Here is a 21,340-nt window from a genome sequence, read left to right on the forward strand (position 1 = left end):
AATCAATTTTAGTTCGTTTCAACGTTTGTGTTTAATGTCTTCTTGTTCTTATTACCTTATTAAAATGATACTATACATGAATTATAGATCTGTTAATTTGTTTTTTTCTTTTACTTCAAAAGCTGTAGAAAGTAACTACCTTCTGCTACAAAGTGTCCTATCTTTCCTACAATAGAATCATAGTAATTCCCCATTCCCACTCATTTACAAATTTTTTATGCACATTTAATATTTAAATTGAATCAAGTAATTTAATGTAAAAATGATAAATTAAAGAAAGAATATTTATTAGTTTGTGCAGTCCCACTCTCTAAGGATGCTAGCAAAAAGATTTCTTAATTTTGTGCCTTTTTTCCATATTTGGTCAATTTACTAAGCAATTATCCTCACCTTGTAAATGCTAAAGGAATGGAAATTAACTGGTCCCTTTTTTTCCTTACACAATTAATCATTCAATCAATGCCTATTTGGATTTGACAATTCAAATCATCTACACCATTCTAGTTTATTCCATCTAATTTCGTGCCACCTCTAAAGGATATACTATAATTTTGTCATACATGCATTACTGTTCATTATTTCGTTTGCAAAATTATCAATTTAACTTTTTCTGAATCGTGAAGAGAAAATAAAAGGCAAAGTTGAAATTTAAATGGAAAAAAGTTGCATTTGAAGGAAAGAAATTTAATTCTGTTCCTCTTTCTTACCTTCATTGCATTTTGTCGCATAATGATAAGGAAGAAATGCAAGAACCTGTTAGGACAAGTTGGTGGAGTCATTGAATCAAATTTTAAATTAGTTTTGGCTATTTAACTTGGTGTACAACACTTAATGCAGGTGAAAGATACTTCCAATGTAAATTCTTCCACCAAATTATCTAGTTGGAAGCAAGATCTACGGTTACTTACGAGTATATTTGTATTATGAATTTAGAACTCAATAACTTAAACGAATTAAAATTCCGAACTCATAAACTTCGAGTGCTTGATCGAAAAGGTCCACGAAAACAAATACAAAGCATGTAAAGTTAAAGGGTGAAATGAATTTTTTAATGAAGAGGAAATTTAAGATTGGGATACTTTACTATAGGAGCACAGAAAAATGAAAGGCATACTAAACAAACATTTGGATTGTCTTTCTTTATATAGGTTTCATAATATATGAATTAAATTCCAATATCCACAAAAAGAAATGTGTACTCTTTTCTCAATCTCCTCTGTCACATTTGATTCCATGCATGGAATTCTCATCCTAGAAATAAAAGAGTTGGGGGGGGGGGGGGGGGGAGGAAAGAGTCTTTGGTTTTCTGTTGTGATTTGGTTTTTAAATCACCCTAATATTATGCTGGTCTTATGGTCATTAGGAGTGATCGATCTATTCAAAATATTTTTTATAAAGGGATTCTTGAAATTTTGAACATTTAATATTTGTGTGTCTGAGTTGAGGGGGAGATTACATGGATATGGAATTGAAAGAGTCTCCTTTTTTTGTGGGTCTGATCATTTACTTCCCAAAAGTACCCTTTTTATTATTTGCAGGATAGTTATAGGCTATAGTGCAATACTCAAATAGAGACTTAGTGATCTGTATCCAACCCCATATATATTAGACTCTTAAAGTTTTTTCCAAATTTTCTCTCTTTCCTTTTGATCTGAGGTTCCTCTGTTGCTCTAAAGCTTTTTGGGCTAGTAACTGCTGTTTACTACTAGATCATGGAATGTAGCATTGTGGCATGATTTCAACTTGAAAAACTCTTCACTTGATCTTGTATTTACTCACAGGATTTTGCTTGATATTTGATTTGTTTTTACTCAATGGAAGAAGATCAAGATTTGAAGTATTTTTGCAAGTTGTGTAACAAGAGGTACCCATGTGGGAAGTCATTTGGGGGTCACATGAGGTCTCATGTATTATCAAATTCTGCTAAATTAGAGGAAAAAGTTGAACTCAAACACAAAAAGGTGCAATCTTGGATTAATCTTGGGAAGAAGAATAGCAAGAGAGATCACAAATCAAAGTTTGAACTAGGTGAAAATTCTGGTTATGGCCTTAGAGATAACCCCAAGAAAACTTGGAGGGCTGTCGATTCGAGGTCCCCTTTGCCTCAAGAGAATGTTTGCCAGCAATGTGGTAAGGTTTTTCAATCACTGAAAGCTTTGTGTGGTCATATGGCTTGTCACTCGGGCAAAGATAAGGGCTCGAAAGATGATCACTCGTGGACTAGTGAAAACAAGAATATAGCGATGGATAGCAACTCGGATACTGAAGCTGAAGAGCCAATAATGCTGAGGAGCAGATCAAAAATTAAAAGGTACAATAAGTCTAAGTCTTCTTCTTTTTGCTTGGTTAACAATAGAAGTTTTTCCTCATCTGTTTCTGAGATTGATGAGCAAGATCAAGAGGAAGTAGCAAAGTGTTTGATGATGTTGTCAATGGATTCTGGGAAATGGAATGGTGTCATCAATTCAGTTGTTGAGTCTTCTGACAACAATTCTGTTGTTTTTGAGTCGAAATCATCATCTGTCGACATGAGAATTTCTAGAAAGGATAGTCTAAAATGTGCTGACAATGTAGATGGAACACCTCGAAGCAAGAAAAAGGCGGACAGGAACTTAACACTTAATGTTTTGAGTGCTGAAGTTCAATCTGAGAACTCTGATTCCGGATACTTTTTAGACGATTATATGAATGTCGAATCAGATGCCTCTGTTGATGAGTTCCATAGAAAGCATAATTACCAACGTAATACGTCTAACAAGAGCCACGGAGTTTGGTGTGATGAGTCTAGAATTGATGAGGGAAAGGACTTGAACAGAATGAAAAAGTGTATAACAGAATTAAGGAATGCTTCAAGCAAGGACTATAAATATGATAGCTATGGCATGACTTCAAATTTGGTTAAGTGTGAATCAAGAAAGAGAAATAAGGATAGTTCTTATCACTCAGAATTAGGAAATGAGTCCTTTAATAATAAGAAGATAAATCTTGGTTTGAAAGGTGCAGAAGGAATCAAACATACTCAGAAGAAAAAGTATGAATGTTTCAACTGCAAGAAGACTTTTAGCTCTTACCAAGCTCTTGGTGGACACAGACCTTGCACTAAAAAGACGAATGCCTATATTGAATCGAAATATGAAACGAATGAAAATAACCGTGATGCTGATAGGGAGACATTTAGCAACAAGAAACCAGTTGCTCATGCTCGAGATCTCTCTTATAATCCTGAGAAAAAGATGAAGGCTAAGAAATTCAAAGGACATGAATGCCCATTCTGCAACAGGATGTTTAAGTCCGGACAAGCTTTAGGTGGACACAAAAGGTCACATTTCATAACTGGTTCTCAGTATCAAGCTTCAGCATTCAAAAGAGAAGTTGTTGATTTACTTGATCTTAATCTTCCTGCGCCAGTTGAGGACGTGAACGGTGAGCCTGCCTTTGTGTCTTCTTGGTAATAAACAGATCCGCAATGTTTGCTGGTAAGCTCATTTTCAAATAGACAGAACAGAAGCAATGCTAAGTTGTATAGACAACGCGCTGCTACTAGAGTTTTTTCTCAGTTGTAAGAACCTTACACCAATGCTACTTCTGGCATGTTCCATGAATATGCTTCAATTTTTGCGAGTTAACTTCATTCATCTCTCTTTAGCTTGAGACATTCTTATGTCCATTTTTTTAATTTCATTGCCTCTATGATCAATATTCATAGTATAAGGACTAGTTATTATTATCCCTTTGATTTGTCATTTTAGATACTAAGTGAGATGCTACCATGCTTTAAGCTTTCTTGCTAAGTGATTTGGCTCCTCCTCAATTAAAAAGTTCACTAAATTGAACAAAATTTGGAATAAAAAAATTCATATGTCCAGCTGCAGTATGTGTTATTTCTTTAGCATCTCTCTGAGGAATTCACTTATTGAGTCAGAAAGTGAAAGCTCAAGAAATGATATGTTCCAGATTTATGATGAATTATAAAAAGTACTTGCTCAAGAGCATCTTTATATCATATTTAAAAGTGATTGGGACCTCCTAATAAAAGTTTATAAGGATTTAAGAGATATATAGTACTAACAGTATAATGCTTTATACTATTAGAGTAATTTAACATGTAATAGCAAATTACTTGTTTTTTTACTAGGTTGTTAATTAGTCTTCATCAAAAAAGAATTATTTGTAATTGCCTTATAAATGATTTGATCATGAAAATAGTTATTTACTTCGTCATTCATGACAATTTAAACTTTAGTGTCTCATATAAGAATCCTTTACTTTCTGTTCTTCTTTTCGGTTTCAACACATTGCGGCCATCCCACGTCTAATATGGGCGGAGTTAGTGCTTTAATTACTAGTTCGATAGAATTTAATAGTTTTGGCTAAAATTTTATATTTATGTAAAATAAATTTAGTTAATATGTATGTATAATTTATCTAGAGCCCAGTAAGTTACCTTTTGTAAAATTCAAAATTCACAAACTTAAAATTTTGAATCCGCTTGTGTGTCTAATGGACAAGTCTAAAACTACAATGTTTTCACAAATCATAAATATCCGTGTGTGCTCTGAAATAGTAAATTATGGCAACGTTTAGAAATAAAATGCCTCTAATTTTTTTTCACTTACTAGTACTTTTGAACAAAAGTAGATTTTTGAACTTCCAGTTTTGATGTGAAGAAAGAAGGTAAAAAGGAAAGTTCAGCATTATATTAATGTGAAATAATATAGGGGATATTATAGCTACCTCCTCTCTATTTCATTTGTTGTAGTTTTAAAAATATTTAACATTCTTTATTTTTCTTGTTTTTAATATTCTTTACTGCAAAAAATAACAACTAATTATTTTCCAAGATACTTTACGTATTACATACATTATGTTAAATCAAAAGTAAGGATATTCTAATATACCAAATATGTAATAATAAAATTTAAAGAAAGGGAATTTCGATAATAGATCAAAAGTTTTAAATAACGTTATCAATTTGTGTAGAAATGGCGTGGGATAGCCACTTTTTAACATGGTATTTAGTTTTTATCCAGGATTTTTAATGTTGAGCAAAAATAGTCATTACTCTATTAAAATTAATACGAAAAGACGTTTTTACCCTTTCTGCATGAGTGCTTTGTAAATATTAAAGACATGGTATCCTTAACATTTATACTGCACACATAAAGTTAATGGCGCCATGTCCTTAATATTTACACTACACATATGAAGTTAAAGACATGATGTCCTAAAGTATAACAACGGAAGGTGCAAATATAGGACACTTTGTCTTTAATATTTACACAGCATTCATGAAGTTAAGGACATCATGTCCTTAATATTTATACAACACTCATAAAGTTAAGGACACTATGTCCTTAATATTTACACTGTACACATGAAGTTAAGGACACCATGTCCTTAATATTTACACTGCACATATGAAGTTAAGGACGTGAGGTCCTAAAGTTTAACAACAGAAGGTGCAAATACAAGTTAAGGACATTATGTCCTTAACATTTACACTGTACACATGAAGTTAAAGACGTCATGTCCTTAACAATTACACTGCACATATGAAATTAAGGATATGATATCCTAAAGTTTGACAACGGAAGGTGCAAATACAGGACATTTTCTCCTTAATATTTACACAGTACCCATATCTAGCACAGAGGTATTTTCATCCGGACGGGTAAAATATTATTAAGCACTAGCTAAAGAGTAATATATTTTAAACAGTGACTAAAGAGTAAAGACATCTCTAATTAGTGGCTAAATGTGCACTTTTATCTACTTTGATAGAAATTATGTATGGGGAGATGTTTGCAATAGAATTCAAAACATGTGGAATACATGGTGCAATAAATTTTGGAGGAAAAACATAAGTAATATTTAAGAAAAAATTTCAGATACCTAGCAACAATAGGTATTTTACAAAACATGCAGCTAAATAATTATTCTTAGCAACAAGCTATAAATATGGATCTAGAAAGTTTTAAAAAAATCCAAAGCATTCAATTCCTAAAACTTTCCAAAGCGGTTCCGATTCTCCTTAAGTGAATACACTTCCTAAATTACTGCCAAACAATAATGAAGAGATTAATGCATTTTCTATTGCTATGTGCATATATGAGATTATTGGACTCTATTGCATTTTGAAAACATATTTTACATTTATTTTCGAATTTTTTTAATGTATCTTACTTGTTGCAGAATAATACGACCGCACAATTTTTTTTTCAAACAATATCGAATTAAACGGTAAAATTATACTCATATATACTATTGGTATAAAGTTATATTTTTAATTGTATGTCAAGATAATTTTTTACACAATATAATGATGGTATTAAATAGTTTATAAATTACAATGGTTTTTTTAGTATATTAATATGCAGAGTATCCCCACGATGTGGGATAATACTGAGTATGTTGTTGTTATCCTTCGGCCATTGTATGTATATATTGTGTTTTAATGGAATAATAGTAGATAATTAAATATATACATGGAATAAGTATATACATGGTATTATAATAGTGTGTGTATATATATATATATATATATATATATATATATATATATGCGGTATAATATATTTATAATCAATATATATGACATATTTTATTTATACTACTCATATAAATATTCAAAGTACTACAAATATTCAAAGAATATTTGAATGCTAAATTAAAGGAAAGAAATTTAGAATAGAGAGAGAGAGAGAGAGAGAGAGAGAGAGAGAGAGAGAGAGAGATTTGAATGCTAAATCAAGCAACTAAAATAGAATAGAAAATAGTAGGAGAGAGAATGTAAAAAGATAAATAAGGATAAAACTGATCCCATAATTTGTGTTACTCATTAATTGTGCACAAAACCTTTATCATGTGCTAAAATTGTAATATAATATGCTATATATGGAATAAACAAGAATTAGTATCATTTTCTTAAATACTTTTTGAAAGATGCTCTGTAATGTATTTTTCTCATAAATGAATTTTCGAAACAGAAAAAGTATCCATAAAGACGAGAATAAAATAATATATTCCCTCCGTTTTAATTTATGTGAACCTATTTTTTTTTTAGTCCGTGCCATAAAGAATGACATATTTCCTTATTTGGAAATAATTTACTTTTATGTAATAATTTATAGCCACATAAAATATATTTGACTCATTTTATACCACAAGTTCAAAAGTCTTCTCTCTTTTCTTAAATTTCGTACCCAATCAAATGAGTTCATATAAATTGAAACGGAGGGAGTATGTGACTACATATATTACTAGTTACTAGTATTAATAAGCGAGAAGCGAGAGGAGCTTCTGGTCAATGTGAGTTTACCAAAAAACCACAAAATTCAGTTTATTCCAATTTTGCCCCTCAGACTCTCAGATGCTTCAGAGACGGAAAGGGCTTTGAAAAATTAGAAACATTGCGCTATTCTCTTACTATCGCTTCATCTTACCACTGCTTTCCTTTATCTTCGTCTGTAACTTTCTTGTTCCTCTCTCTCTCGCGCTCTCTCTGACATATATAAAGGTAGGGGGATATGGCGATTGCAGTGGCGACTCAGCCACACCAACTCAAGGTAACAATAGAATAAGACAATTTTGGCAAAATCAAAAACTATTGAACTTTTGGATTTATATTGAAAATTTGTCGCAAGCTTAAGGATTTTAGGATTTTAACCTATTGAATTATCAGTATTCTCTTTTATTCGATTTCAATATTGCGATGAGCTTGAATTTGACAGATTTGTGGCATCCCTTTTGGAGCAATAAATTTTTTCTCCATTTCCAATTTGAGGTAAACAATTAGTACTACTTTTTTTATTTCAGCTTAAATGACAGGTTTTTGGAGCAGAATTTAGTATACATTGGAAAATTAGCGAAAAATCTTCAGTTACCTGAGTTCTAAAAAGGAGTTAGGGTTGTGGGTTAGGGATTTCTCATGGAAATGTTTTAGAACAAAATGGGATGTTGACTTTCTCCAGCTCTGTTATGAAAAACGTTTTTGAAAAAAAATACCTTTTTTTGGGGTGTAAACTTTTTCTTTTTGTAAACTGGGTTTATTAGGATTTTTAACTTCTGCAGGGTCTTCTGACGGCATAGTGGTGGATAACCTGAGATGGACTCCACTGATTTTCACATTAGAAAGCCCCTTGGAAGAAGAAAATCTGGTCATGTATAAAATACAATGATAAATAGTATTTAATAGATGGCTAAACTTATAATTAGTTTAGCTACTCAACTAATCATGCTTTGTTAATTCAAGATATTACTCATCTGTTGTTGTTTAATGGAGATGCCACGCCATTCTTATTGCAGGTACATTTTAGAAAGAAAACTATTTATCCTTTTATTCTTTGAAGTTTAGATTTATTGGTGAGCTTGAAGTTTGTGTGGAGGTAGTTCAGTATGTACAGTATTTACAGGAGACGGCACATAAGTATAAGGCATTGTATCAACCTTGGGGGACTTGGAGCCTACAAAATTTATGCCATGGGTAAATTCTATACCTACATTTATAACTTCCCTATTGTAATTAATATTGACTCTTCTAAAACAAATTTACTCTTGCTTCAGTTTGTTAAAATATTACAGTTTTACATCAATTAGGAATGATTTGATTAGGTATTTTCATTGTGTAATTATACGCCTACTAAAATTGTACGTACTGGATTACTTTAAATCCCAACCAAGCTTGGCGGAAATAATCAAGCATTTCAGTGCAATTCTTCAGGGGGAGTTCACGATAGGAAGCGACACATTTAGCATTCAGAGTACTTACTCTTAAGGGTGAGTAAATTACATTAATTTTAGAGTTTGCAGAATTAAATAAAGTGTGTAGCCTCTGTATATCTGGCAAGTTTATTAGGTGTCTACTGAAGGCATTTGCTTGCTTTTCTTTTGTTAGTCGTTGCATATGTAGCTTTGATATTTTAAAGGCTATAGTTCTAAGGTAGTGTTCTGTCATAGAATGATGTTGCATGAAGAAATGTGGTAATATCTTGAGTCCCTTATGTATGCCTTTTTTGTTATGTTAAAGCTTGTGTATCTCTCATTTTATCAGTAATTTGGAATTTTTAACAATTGTCATGACTGCTTTATATAATGCTTAAGCCAGCAGGTTGAGTATCATACTGTGAAATCAAAACTTTCCTTGTTTACTTCTTGGGGCCTGGGAGAACTGTGAATCAATTCTTAGCTCACTGATCTAGCTCACTTTTCTTAATAAACATGCAGCTTTATAATAATATTGGAGTACCAAAATATCACCTCACACTGGAGAGAGTAAAATACAACAACTTGAGAAAATATTTATAAAGAAAAATAGTTCAAAAATAAGAAATCAGTTAGACAAATCTGCTGCAGAATTTATTCATCTATAAAGGCAGAGGATTCTGTCATAAAATAAAAGGGAAAAGTGAAATGGTTAACAGCTGAAAACTCTAACACACTTTCCTTTTTATCATGTTTTGGTAGGTATTTCGAATCACGTTTAGCACACCTTTTATTAGGTAAAAAGTTCTGATACTTTACCGTAAAAATTGACACATTGTGGGATGCTAAAGCTCATTTTCCAAAAGACTTCAGAGCAGAAGTATCGTTATTCTTTTAGATTCACTTTTCTATTTTTTTTAATGTTCTCTCTATATAGAAGCTTGATACAATTTACTATTATGCTCGGGATAAACATTCTTTCTCCACATATGGATGCTGCTGCTCCAGTAGTCCGTGTTGACTTGTCCTGTTTTGAAGAAAAGGATGGTCATCCAGTGGGCGCATTTGCTAAAGTTTAAGAAATACTTATATGTGCGAATTAGCCAATCAAAAAGGATTATGATGCTTGCAGTATGCTTCAATGCATCACTGCATCAAATTTGATCCTGGAAAAGTTGGAAAGTTGGAATCTTAGCTCGAGACTAGACACAGGCATGCTTATCGGTCAATTAACTTTGGAGAAGCCTCAAGAGAGGCAAGGACTTGCAGCATTGGAAAATAATAATGAGGACTTGCAGCATTAGAAAATAGTAATGAGGACTTGTGTTAGTCTACTTTGGAGCAGCAAGTCGGTCATCCCCCAAAATGGTCCTCCGAAACATTACCATGGCAACATACTCAACATGTCAAGAGAATGAAAAGAACTCTAGCAGTTACAAATTTGTAATTGAAAGTCTGAAAGTTGGCCATGATGATTGTTAAGGAGCTAATTTTGATAAACCTTGTATTGTATCTCTTATTTGAAGAAAATAACTCTCTTGGTTTGGTCAGTTGAAATGGACCGCATGGTCTTATATGCATTAGACTTGAGAATAATTGATGCAACAAGGATTTCTACTGGATGATCAATGTAAATGCCTTCAAGATCGCAAGAGCAGAGCCAAATTATCCAATCTACTGTAATTATTTATGTTGGGCTCGTGATGTGCACGGGCAACACCTTGCTAGTATAGACATATTTGACAATGCGTAGGTTAGAAATTCTTCTCTTTTTTTCTACAACCCTACAAGAAAGAATTTTTTTTCAGTTTTTTTTTCTGAAAATTAAAAAACATTATTAATCACCAATAATATGTAAAAAACAAAGGCACCATAACTATCCTATGGCACCAGCAATCCTATCGACAAAACATCAAAACTCTTGCAAAGAACAAATAAATGAATCTCACATCAACAAAACACGGAAAAGATAAGCAAATATGCTTTAGACCCTAATGACATGTTTTAAAGTCGTGCGGGTCTAGACTCAAAGCGGACAATATCTAGTGAGTTGGGCTGTTACATATAATATTAGAGTCACTCCGCGTGCAATCTTGAATGGTAATGGGGCAACACCCCAGGCAAATCCCGCATCGACAAATATATGAGAGATGCTTGGAAATATAAGTAATCACCCTCGTGACATATTTTAAAATTATACGAGCTTAAGCCCAAAGCGGATAATATCACTAGTGTGCTGGACTATTACATAAACTCAAACAACTTCATATTACCCCTATCTTAAATGCACGAGGTTTTTTTTTCAGTTTTTGTAAAAGTAGTTTTTCAATGTTTTGTAGCTATTGTAAATTTTGAAAAGCTTTTCTTTCTTCATGTTGGTCGAAAATAGTTTCTAAAAAATGAATTTCTTTTGTTGAAACTCTTTTTTTTCTTTGTTCTTTGTTATTGAAGCAAATGCGGTGTTGGAGTATTTCAGTTCTTATGCAAAATTTGTTGGGCCGTTGTACCTGAAAAGAGCGTCATGGGCCCCATTGAAACGTGTTACCTTTCCTTGCTCCATGGGTAATAGGGATGTCCAAAACCAAATCAAAACCGAAAACCGAACCGAAATTGAAGCTTAATGGCTTATTGGTATCGGTTTAACGGTTTAACGGACGGGGAACGGATTGAAATTTTTTTATTAACGGCTTATCGGTTTGGGGGCGGATTATTCAATTTTCTTAACGGATAATCCGTTAACCCGTTAAGAATATATATATATATATATATATATATATATAAATAAAAGATCAAAAACCCTTCCACTTCTTCCAGTACTCTATCTCTAAGTTCTAACGCCTAATTCCTAAATAATCAGAATCCTTACGTACTATGCATCAGAAGATCCCAGGCTTGGCTTAGTTTAGCTTATTCTCCCACCCTACAACAAGATTGTTTAAGTTGATGTCTATGGTTCACCTCTGCTTTTGTTTTTTAAAACTAATGCATGTTGTCTATGTTTAATAGAAGAACAACAGTGTTGTGCCACATCTTTTTTCACTCTACAACACATGACACTACATCATTCTTATGTAGGCGTTAAAAGACATGTATGTCTGAACTCAATGTATAATTTCCTATTCTGAATTTGTATGTTAGGCGGTCAGCAAACAATTAATACACGCAATATAGATTGAATTAGGCCGATAAACCGCCCAATAACCGCCCGATAAGAGCTAAACCGATACCAATCCGCCCGATATCTTATCGGGTGGCTAGCGGATTAATACATTTAAAAACCGATAACCGTTAAGCCAAATCGTTAAGAGTAATTAACCGCCCAATAAGCAGCCCTAATGGGTAACACTTATAACTGACCTTGAAGTTCTGGGTAATCATAAGTCAAAAGTTCAAGAAGTGTCATTTTTTTTTTTGCAATTTTGACCCTATTCAGAAAAGTTTTGGAAAATAGCTCACATCAGAAAAGGACAATGCAAGAATTTCTGGTACTTGAAAATTTTAACGTGAAACTATTTTTTTTTTAAAAATTCTTAAAGTAGTCAAAAAATATAAATGATGGCTCTAAATCATCCAGCGTAGAAAAGAAAAAGGAAACATCATAAGTACCCTGTGCTATGGGGCAGTTAGTCAAAAGCATAAGTTGGAAAATGTTCAGAAAACTGTATACTGTGGATGTGGAGACCTTAGAAGGGTCATTTTTATTGACCAAAGCTAAAATCAGCATTGTTGTCTGATATGAGTTCAGTTACATAGATTTAAATTATTCGATTAAATTGGACAAATAATTCTTCCAAGCAAGTCTAACATGTTAAAATAGAGATCCTTCAATTACATCTAAAATCCTGAAACACAAGGCTTTAAGTTTCTAATTAATCCTCATACAGTAGTAGCCATCAGACCAAGGAGAAGAAGAATTTCCATATCTATTTACAGTAGGTGTGCAGAATGCAGAATTTATTAGACCATGCATTCTCTCTCTCTCTCTCTCTAACTAACAGTTACCAGCTAAAGCATCATCTTGACTAGAGTTCATTTATCTGGCAACATGCAGACTAACACAATGCAGATGGCTGTAAAGACTTGAGCATCGCCAAATTTCACAATCTGAATAAGCTAATCATATTTCCTCACTTTTTACTGGTCTCCAGCCTTCACCAGCAGCATTTTTCCGAGCATGAGATATGAACCCAACTATGTAACCCATAAAAGCTCCAAGCACAAGTACACTTCCAACCTTTACAAACCATGAAAAATTAGACTCCATCTCTTCCATTGTCGCACGACCGTCATGGCTACCACCACCATTCAGAACTTGACCTGAAGCTAGGATCTCCACTGTATCATGCACCTCCCCGTCATGGTTTCCTACATAAGAAAGTGTTAGTTTTTCCTTTGTGGCATGTAGCCTCATGTATCCAAATTCACCCCCGCGGTACAGAGATTGCAGGGGCTGTGGGTAAATAGGATCAGTAGGGTGGTCCACTCTTGGTTCCCAGATAGGCTGCCAGTCCTGTCCAGCCATCCCAATCACGACGTGCATCGGAAAAGCCTTCCGTTCCTCCCCATCCAAGCTCAAGCTTCCACAGGTGAAGTTATTCAAAGGGCAAAACCTCTCGTACCTATGTACATGCCCCCACAATACAAGATTCACATGGTTCTTCACAAGAAGAGGTTCCAAATGCGCGAGCATTCTCTCCCTTATAGGGGCATCTTTTTTTTCATTGCTTGTTGTGTACATTGGCCTGTGCCCTTGAAAGATGACAAAAGGAGTCTTTACTCGATCAACTGATTCCAAGTCATGCTTTAAAAAGTCATATTGGTTACTACGCGGAAGGAAATTGGTTTCAGTTGACATATAGACAAAGTGAACTGGCCCAGAATCAAATGAAAAATAAAGATTCCGAGTTGCGGGAGCACGCATTCCAGTCGGCTCTGAAGAGTTTCCAGGCATATGGAACTTAAGACTGTAAGGTACACCACATTCACCTCCCCCATCTGTCCCATATAGACGGCTTGACCAGTCGGGCTTCCAAGGTTGAAGTGGCCAATCATATTCATGGTTGCCAATGCATACATGGTACGGAACTCTGGATGCAAGAGGTTCTACCTGAGAAAAAAAGTTATCCCACAACCAAGAGTATCCTCTTGCATAGCTGATATCTCCAATATGTGAGATAAGAGCAGGCTTATCACCAAGAGCTTCAATATCACGGCTAATCCACTTAATGGTTGATGAACTTTCATCCTGTGTACGAAGAAATGTCAAGTATGGTGTAGCAGTCCCCATGTCTCCAAACAAGAAAGCAAATGTTTCACCAGAGTCTCCATTTTGTGACACAAAACTGTAAATGGTGCTCCAACCCCCTGAATCACTGCCAACCTGTATGGTAATACATCATTAGAGATATAAACAGTGTCAACTGTTACATCCTTCACGAAATGGAAGATTTCTAGTTTTCTAAATTATTGTAATTACCTCTAATAGTGAATAAGGATCAAAAAGCTGATTTTGTATGGATGGAGTTTAGATTAGTAGAACTTTCGAAAAATTCTTAAATAGAGGATGTTTCAACTATAGCGGATAGTTCTGAAGTCGATGAAAATTTTATTTCTGGGGGCTCTATGTATTCCAGTACAAAGATTACATGCATGAACTAGCTCATCACCAAAGGAAATGATTCCACCATGCGTCGCCCTATTGTACAGTCACTAAAAGCCCCTGAACCTTTCTATCATGTGAGTACAATCAGTATCACAAACCAAAACTTCACCGACCTGTGTACTGCTCAAACCTCCCACTACATGTAAAAGCATAACTCTTACCAAGAAAATAAATTTGCTAATGAATTAAAGAAATGCAGAATATATAGGTACATGTAAGAAGAAAATTAGCTTGCTCTCCGACAATGCTATTCTCTGAGTGCGAACTCTAAAGCAAAGACACGGAAGAGGTCTAGAGAAGTGTATAAAGGGACATTGCTTCGTAAGAAAAGGTAAAAATAAAATAAGTTTGAAGCTAGAGCGAAGAAGTACTCTTATAATAAATATCCATCCGTAAAGATATCTCATGATAAAGTCAATTTCAACTTTCACTCTTTCATTAAGGACCTGGAGTGACCTCTTTTACGAGTGTTGAAATTACGTGATCATATTGAAATAGGGTTAGCAATAAACAAAAGCAGAGAGGTTGGTTTATGTGTTATAGTAAACCACACATTTACTAATGAAGCTTTCAGAAAAAAGAGAGACGGTAGTAAAATGACAAGCATTAAGGTTTTCTTGATGGGGGTGGAGTGTCAATGAGACTTGAGGTTTCTGGCCCGGACATTGATCATCTGACCAGATGGAGCAAGGATCAAATTCTACGCTTTCAGAACCATTAGTGTATTGGATACAGTAAAGCTAATCCCACCCCCATCCACCCCACCCCCTAAAAACCCTCTGAACCTACCCAAGAACCAATAGTACAAAAATGGAAAATTTGGATTTTGAGAAATTAAATTAACAAACTTTTGTATCTTTGTCCCCCTCTTTCAAGTGTGTCCAGTTAGCCCTTAGGGTCAGAAGAGAGCTCCACAATCTATGAATCTAAATAATCTATCTGAACATAGCATCAACACCACACCAATGCCAAACTAGCTGTACTATCAATCATGTATATGAGGTTTGCTCTATTCAGAACGATTTCATTCTAATACTAGTAAATAATTTATGGAAATGAAGAGTTTCCTAAAATCTGAGAAAAATGAACACGTCATCAAAGCAAAGAGGCGGATACGAACCCTCAGTACGATTAACTGGTAAAACGGATTACTGGATTAGCATTCCACTGCTTTAGTTCACTCAACCATCTCTCTCAATTGAAAAAAGTAAATTACTGCAACTACAACTAGGTGTAATAAGATTTTATCTCAAGTAGTTAATATAACTTGGATTTAAGTTATGTACACTGAAATGTAACGAATTTCTTTTACACTATCAGTGCAATTTAACATGTTGTAACTTACAATTTGATACATGCAATTACATGATTGTGTAAATGCTTTTCGCACCGTGGAGAGAACTTAAACTCATACTATAACTTATTGTCAATCCGAACATAAAAATATTTTTTTCCAAAAAACAAGACTGAAAAAATTACCTGATAATAATACTTCTTTCCCTTTTCCAGACTAACCATAACTCCGTCATGTACATACCCAGGATCCCTCCAACCGATGCTACTATTAGCTGGAGTATCACACATATCTTCCCTCTCATACCTCATGACTCGGGTTCCCACAACCCGATCCAACCCATTTCGGGTCATCCCATATCTCACGTAACTCTCTTTACCATCAGGTGTCACAAACATGACCCGCATCTCATCCTCATGACCCGTGAGTGCCAAATGCACCTGTTCGGGACCCCGACCCGACTCAAACCCAATCTCCTCCGACTCCGCAAGAAGATGCTTCGTCTGAGGCAATGGGTTGTGGTCATGATCCACTAGCTCGGGAACAACCTCGGATTCGGTCCATCTGAAGATCCGGAACTGATACCCGGATCGAAGGTTGACTAAAGGGATGGAAATGGAGCCCGACCCGGATTCCCATTCGGGTGAGGAAGAAAGGAAAAGGTAGCCAATGAATTCGTCGTGGGGTGAGTTGGCTGGTGAGTAAATTCCTAACCAATCAAGCTTAGAAGGTGACTGAATACCGGCCCATTGGATTGTGATAAAATCACCGGATGTTGATAAGATTTTTGGGGTTACAGAAATGGAGATTTGTGAAGAAGAAAATGATAATGAAAAGAAGTTGAAGAGGAAAAAGAAGAAGGTGAGTGAAGGGATCATATTCATTGGTGTTTGGTGCTTTTTCTGTTAAATTTGCAGCATTTTAAGAAAGGGTGTTTAGAATAGCTGTGGGATACGTGGGATTTTTTGACCAATTGAGTTACGGTGTCAATACAACTTTTCTTTTTCTTGTTTTTTTCCCCCTTTAATTTGTACTTGAGAATTAAGGTATAAACGACGCATATTCTCTTTGAGAATTAAGGTATAATAAATCATTGATTTATTAGATATCATTGATCATGTAATAGTATTGTGTCTCATTTTATTTTCGGCCTTCTTTTAGTCTATTCCTATGTATGGGTCAAAATTTACCTTTGACATAATTAAATCGTATTAGCATTAAGAAGGCCCTCATGGGCTGCCATATGTCACCGGTATGACTTCGATAAAGACATGTCCAAGGTCAAAGTGGTCTCTTAAAAAGTGAAGGGCAGAGCCGACAAAGTTATTGAAGATCAAGGTCGAAGAGTCAGCGAAGATCAAGGTCGAGGTCGAGCACTCATCGTAGACAGAGTGAATAACGGTTAGTTTTAGGATAAGACATCAAAAAAGAATATTCTAGTGGATATTCTCTATACTTGTATTATTATGGTTTTTTAGGTATATGTTCCCTATAAATAGAAAGAGACAAGGGGAGAGGAAGGGAGGATATATTCACTTGTAAAAAAACATATTGACTTTCGATATAGAATCTGGCTTTATTACAAACATACAACATACACCTTTTCTCTAAGATTCTTGTCTAACTTTTTCACTTGATCCAAGAACAACCTAGGCATTCGAACGCTCATCAATCATTCATCATTGTCAGAAGGAATATCCACAAATCTCACTTATTTTCGAGTGATTACATATTCTTATTTATCTAAATGTCATTCATTACTATTTATTGTTACTTAATGTTATCTCCCTCCTTTTGGTTCATTGCATATTGTTAGTGTTGTAGACATTTATTACCATACGAATAATATACATATTATCCTATTACAAAATCAGCTAACGTATCTTTTGGACATTAATATTGGCTAAGATTGACTCTATTTTATTAAATCTAATTGGTTAAACCCGGATCTAAGTTTTAGGTCAAATAGTTTGGCGCCGTCTCTGGAGACTTCTTAGCCAATCTTTTAGTTTCCTTTGGATCTACAACTCACGTGAATTGCTAACCAAACAAACCACAAGGTTTTTCTCTTTCTCTGCACGTACGAAAATTTACATGGAAGGTAACCAAGGAGATAAGACTAAAGTGATAGGTGACATCCTCGGTAACCTCCTGAACGCTATCAACGAGAGTTATGAAATGCTGGGTGATGATGTTACACCCACTGCCTCCCCCAGGTGCGAGAGGTCGCCTCCTCCCCATTGTAGCACAACAAAACCAAATAAAAAAAGGGCCTCCACATCCATAGGAGAAGGGACTCCACCAACCATGAAAAAGCTCCTCGAAGCGTGGTTGACCGACACATTAGTAAGCGTGCTCAACAAACAAGCTCCATGCACGACTATAGAGACCGCAAGTGCCCATACGATACAACGAGGAGACGAACAAGGCGATCAACCAACCCCCCAACGCTAGGTATAACTCATAATATTACTAACCGTGCAGGTGATGACGACCTCGCTGCTGTTCTGAAGAGAATGGAAGAAATGGAAAATGAGAACAAAACGCTCAAAGATCAAATGAAAGAACTCCAAGAACGAGTCGACAAGATACCGGGTGCCCCTAAGCTACTGCCAAAGAGGAACGCCGGCAGGTTCGTAGAACAGCCGTACAACAAGGAAGCAACCCCACATGCCATACCAAAGACCTTCAAAATGCCACAGTATCTCAGGATATATGATGGAACAACCGACCCCGAAGATCACGTGGCTCATTACGTCACCGCCGTGAAGGGCAACGATCTCAACAAGGAACATGTGTACTCTATTTTGCTGAAGAAATTTGGCGAAACCCTCACTGGATGGGCATTAACATGGTATTCACAACTACCAGCCCACTCTATAGAAACCTTCGAAGAAATGGCTGACAAGTTCGTGACGGCGCATGCCGGGGCCAAGAAAGCCGAAACAAAAGTAAACGACATCTTCACCATCAAGCAGTCCCTAGGAGAGAGACTAAGGGACTTCCTCGCCCTATATAACAAGGTAAGGATGACCCTACCAAATGTATCCGAAGGGATGGCAGTCGCAGCTTTCCAGAACGGGTTGAGCAGAGAGGGTTCAAGAGCGACCAGAAAGCTGCTGAGCCGGTTGATGAAGTACCCTCCAATCACTTGGGACAAAATCCATAATGCTTATTGTGTTGAAGTCCGGGCAGATGATGATGACCTCAACGGGCCAACCCAGCGACTCATCTCGGTACAAGCCGAACCCAGGAGAGAGTGTAGAGATAACATAAGAAGGAATCACCCAATCTCACGGCCGAATAGAGAACGACATCAGCCTTACGTCAGAGCCCTCGTACCTCATTCCTCCCGCTATGATGAGGGTCCATCTAGGCCGAGAACGGGACTCACAGGAATGAGAGAGGTATACCCCCTATTATATGCTCACAACTTTTGTGTTTCACCTACAGAAATAGTCTATGCCCTGGAGAAACTCGGAATGAAGGTGAAATGGCCGCAAAAGATGAGGTTCGACCCAAGCACCAGAAAATCTGACGCCCTCTGCGAATTCTACCAGGAACGCGGGCACAAGACAAAATATTGCATCGCTCTTAGCCAAGAGGTTGTGAATATGTTGCAGCAAGGACACCTCAAAGAGTTGCTGAGCGACAAGGGAAGGAATACCTTCGACAGGGGTCGAGAATGCCAGGGCCCACCGAAGCCACCCTCATCGGCCCGCACCATCAATATGATTATCGGTGGCAACGACGTTGCCTCCATCAACGGTATCAAGTTCACCGCCACTCACAAGCTCAAGAGATCGATCACCCAAGAACGCTATGATAGACTCAAAGAAAGTATCATCTTCGAGGAGTCAGATGCCGACGGTTTGACTTTCCCTCACAACGATGCTCTTGTCATTACCTTACGAATTTCAGATACTGATGTTAAGTGTATCATGGTAGATGATGGGAGTGAAGCCTGCATTATCCATCCCCGAGTTGTTACACCCCATATTTTCGTACACGAAAGTACGCCATAAATAAATTGATGGAATCTCGGAAATGAGATGTTACATCCCGCATTTTCATACGTTAAAGTTTCGTCGTAAGTTAATCGACGTAAGTTGAATGAGATTATTTTGAGATCATAAGCATTATGCTATTTCAAACAAGTGATAAGTAAATCCGTGAAGGTGAGAGGGTAAGCGAATCGAAGAAAATGAATTTTCAACGAAGTTTGACATTTTGGGATAAAATACGGCCCGAGCTGAAATACCCGGTATTTATGGACTAATGTCATACAAGGTACCACATGACCATAATAGTGAGGTGTACAAAGTATGTTAAAAGCGAGTAGTATTTTAAGTAATTTGAGATAATTTCTAATTATGTGAATAATCGGGTAATTATTGATTTTAGTGGGAGATTAACAATTAATTAAGATGTTAGTGGTTAATTGGTTGGGAATGGATGAGCATTAACGTGGCAGCCAACAAGTCACAAATATGACTCTTAAATCATTCTTCAAGGTGGCAAAATTTATGAGATTATATGGCTTAATCATACCAAGTGTGGGGCCCACACCCACTTATATAAAAAGCCTCTCAAAATCACAAAATTGAGGCTTATGACTACATGTAGTAACGGATGGAATTCAAGACTTCTTTAATTCATAAAAATAAAGATATTTACATCTTTAAAGTAACGGATAACTTTAGCAAGAAAAGTTATTCAATATTGTGATCAAATTCATTAAGAGCGATGGATTAAAAATTCAGCAAGGTAACGATCTTAAGCAAAAGTTTCATACAAAGTTATACTGCGTAATAACAATGGGATTTGCAAATTCTAAGGGAGCGCGATACAATCTTTCTCAAGAATATCACACGGATTTTCCCCCTACTTCGGTCCGCCGTTACACTTTGTCGCAATTGACGTGTGTTAAAGGGATCGTCAAGAGAATCAGCTCAAGTATGTTAAGGTTAAGTCCTTCCTTCATTTTGGCATGATCTCGTAACTACATGTGTTTGATAACGAGGCATAAAGAGAAGTTCATACTCCCAAATTTATATACATTATCCTAGTCACATAAGTTACAGTATTTTCCCTTATCAGGACTTTATATTCAATTGAGTATTGTCTTCTTCCAGTCAAGAGAGCAGAGGGTTTATATATATACAATATTACAGTATTTTTACCACCATCGAGCTATAATCGGTGGACAAGCCCCAATTGGACAACCTCTGATCAGATGGTAAGTTATATACCGAGCCTACTGCGGTCGAGCGCCTATGAGCGAGCCCAGCATGGCCGAGATACAAAGCCTAGTATGACTGAGCGCCTATGAGCGAGCCTACTACGGTAGAGCAGTTACACGTTCCGAGTCTTATAGGGCTGGACATCTATTTTATTTACTATATTGAGAGAGTTGAGTCAGTATCAGCAGGTAAGTATATCTCTAGATCATTTTTGACTCCCAGTTACTTTTAGTTATTATATTATCAGTTCAGTTTCAGCTTTCAGTTATTTGATTGCCTTGCATAATCGGTACGTTATTTCGTACTGACGTCCCTTTTTCTGGGGATGCTGCATTTCATGCGTGCAGGTTCAGATAGACAGACGGGTAAACCTTCTCAGTAGGTGTTGCCCGAGTTCATCTTTATCGGTAAGCTCCACGTCCTTCGGAGTTGCCGGGTCTA

The 21,340-nt window shown here is 36.0% G+C and overlaps 3 protein-coding genes and 1 long non-coding RNA gene across 6 annotated transcripts; 3 read left to right on the forward strand and 1 right to left on the reverse strand.

Annotated features, from left to right (window-relative positions):
• Nucleotides 1-1,173: 1,173 nt before the first annotated feature.
• LOC104087998 (uncharacterized) lies at nt 1,174-3,626 on the forward strand. Its single transcript, XM_009592600.4, has one exon. It carries the CDS (start codon nt 1,815-1,817, stop codon nt 3,450-3,452), a length of 1,638 nt encoding a protein of 545 aa, XP_009590895.1. The 5' UTR covers nt 1,174-1,814; the 3' UTR covers nt 3,453-3,626.
• A 3,676-nt stretch (nt 3,627-7,302) lies between these two features.
• On the forward strand, nt 7,303-10,352 carry LOC104087999 (uncharacterized). Of its 3 annotated transcripts, XR_684439.4 has the most exons (3): nt 7,303-7,565; nt 7,731-7,783; nt 8,071-10,352. It is a non-coding gene; the product is annotated as an uncharacterized lncRNA (long non-coding RNA). The 3 variants fall into 3 exon arrangements; XR_011415364.1 differs by having other exon boundaries at nt 7,731-10,352; XR_684440.3 differs by lacking the exon at nt 7,731-7,783.
• Nucleotides 10,353-12,485: 2,133 nt separating this feature from the next.
• LOC104088001 (probable inactive purple acid phosphatase 2) lies at nt 12,486-16,626 on the reverse strand. Its single transcript, XM_009592604.4, has 2 exons — nt 15,842-16,626; nt 12,486-14,080 (listed from the first exon to the last, which is right to left on the reverse strand). The coding sequence occupies exons 1-2, from the start codon at nt 16,538-16,540 to the stop codon at nt 12,818-12,820; spliced, it is 1,962 nt and encodes a 653-aa protein (XP_009590899.1). The 5' UTR covers nt 16,541-16,626; the 3' UTR covers nt 12,486-12,817.
• Nucleotides 16,627-18,172: 1,546 nt separating this feature from the next.
• On the forward strand, nt 18,173-19,681 carry LOC138909548 (uncharacterized). The gene has a single exon (XM_070200753.1). It carries the CDS (start codon nt 18,173-18,175, stop codon nt 19,679-19,681), a length of 1,509 nt encoding a protein of 502 aa, XP_070056854.1.
• Nucleotides 19,682-21,340: the final 1,659 nt, after the last annotated feature.

Source organism: Nicotiana tomentosiformis, chromosome 4 (assembly GCF_000390325.3).
Source record: "Nicotiana tomentosiformis chromosome 4, ASM39032v3, whole genome shotgun sequence".
In the NCBI taxonomy this organism is placed as follows: domain Eukaryota; kingdom Viridiplantae; phylum Streptophyta; class Magnoliopsida; order Solanales; family Solanaceae; genus Nicotiana; species Nicotiana tomentosiformis.

Coding starts and splice junctions, on each gene's coding strand:
- LOC104087998 (XM_009592600.4), top strand. CDS start 1,815: ATGGAAGAAGATCAAGATTTGAAGTATTTTTGCAAGTTGTGTAACAAG.
- LOC104088001 (XM_009592604.4), bottom strand. CDS start 16,540: ATGAATATGATCCCTTCACTCACCTTCTTCTTTTTCCTCTTCAACTTC. Junction 14,081..15,841: donor GAAAGAAGTATTATTATCAG/GTAATTTTTTCA, acceptor ATTACCATACAG/GTTGGCAGTGATTCAGGGGG.
- LOC138909548 (XM_070200753.1), top strand. CDS start 18,173: ATGGAAGAAATGGAAAATGAGAACAAAACGCTCAAAGATCAAATGAAA.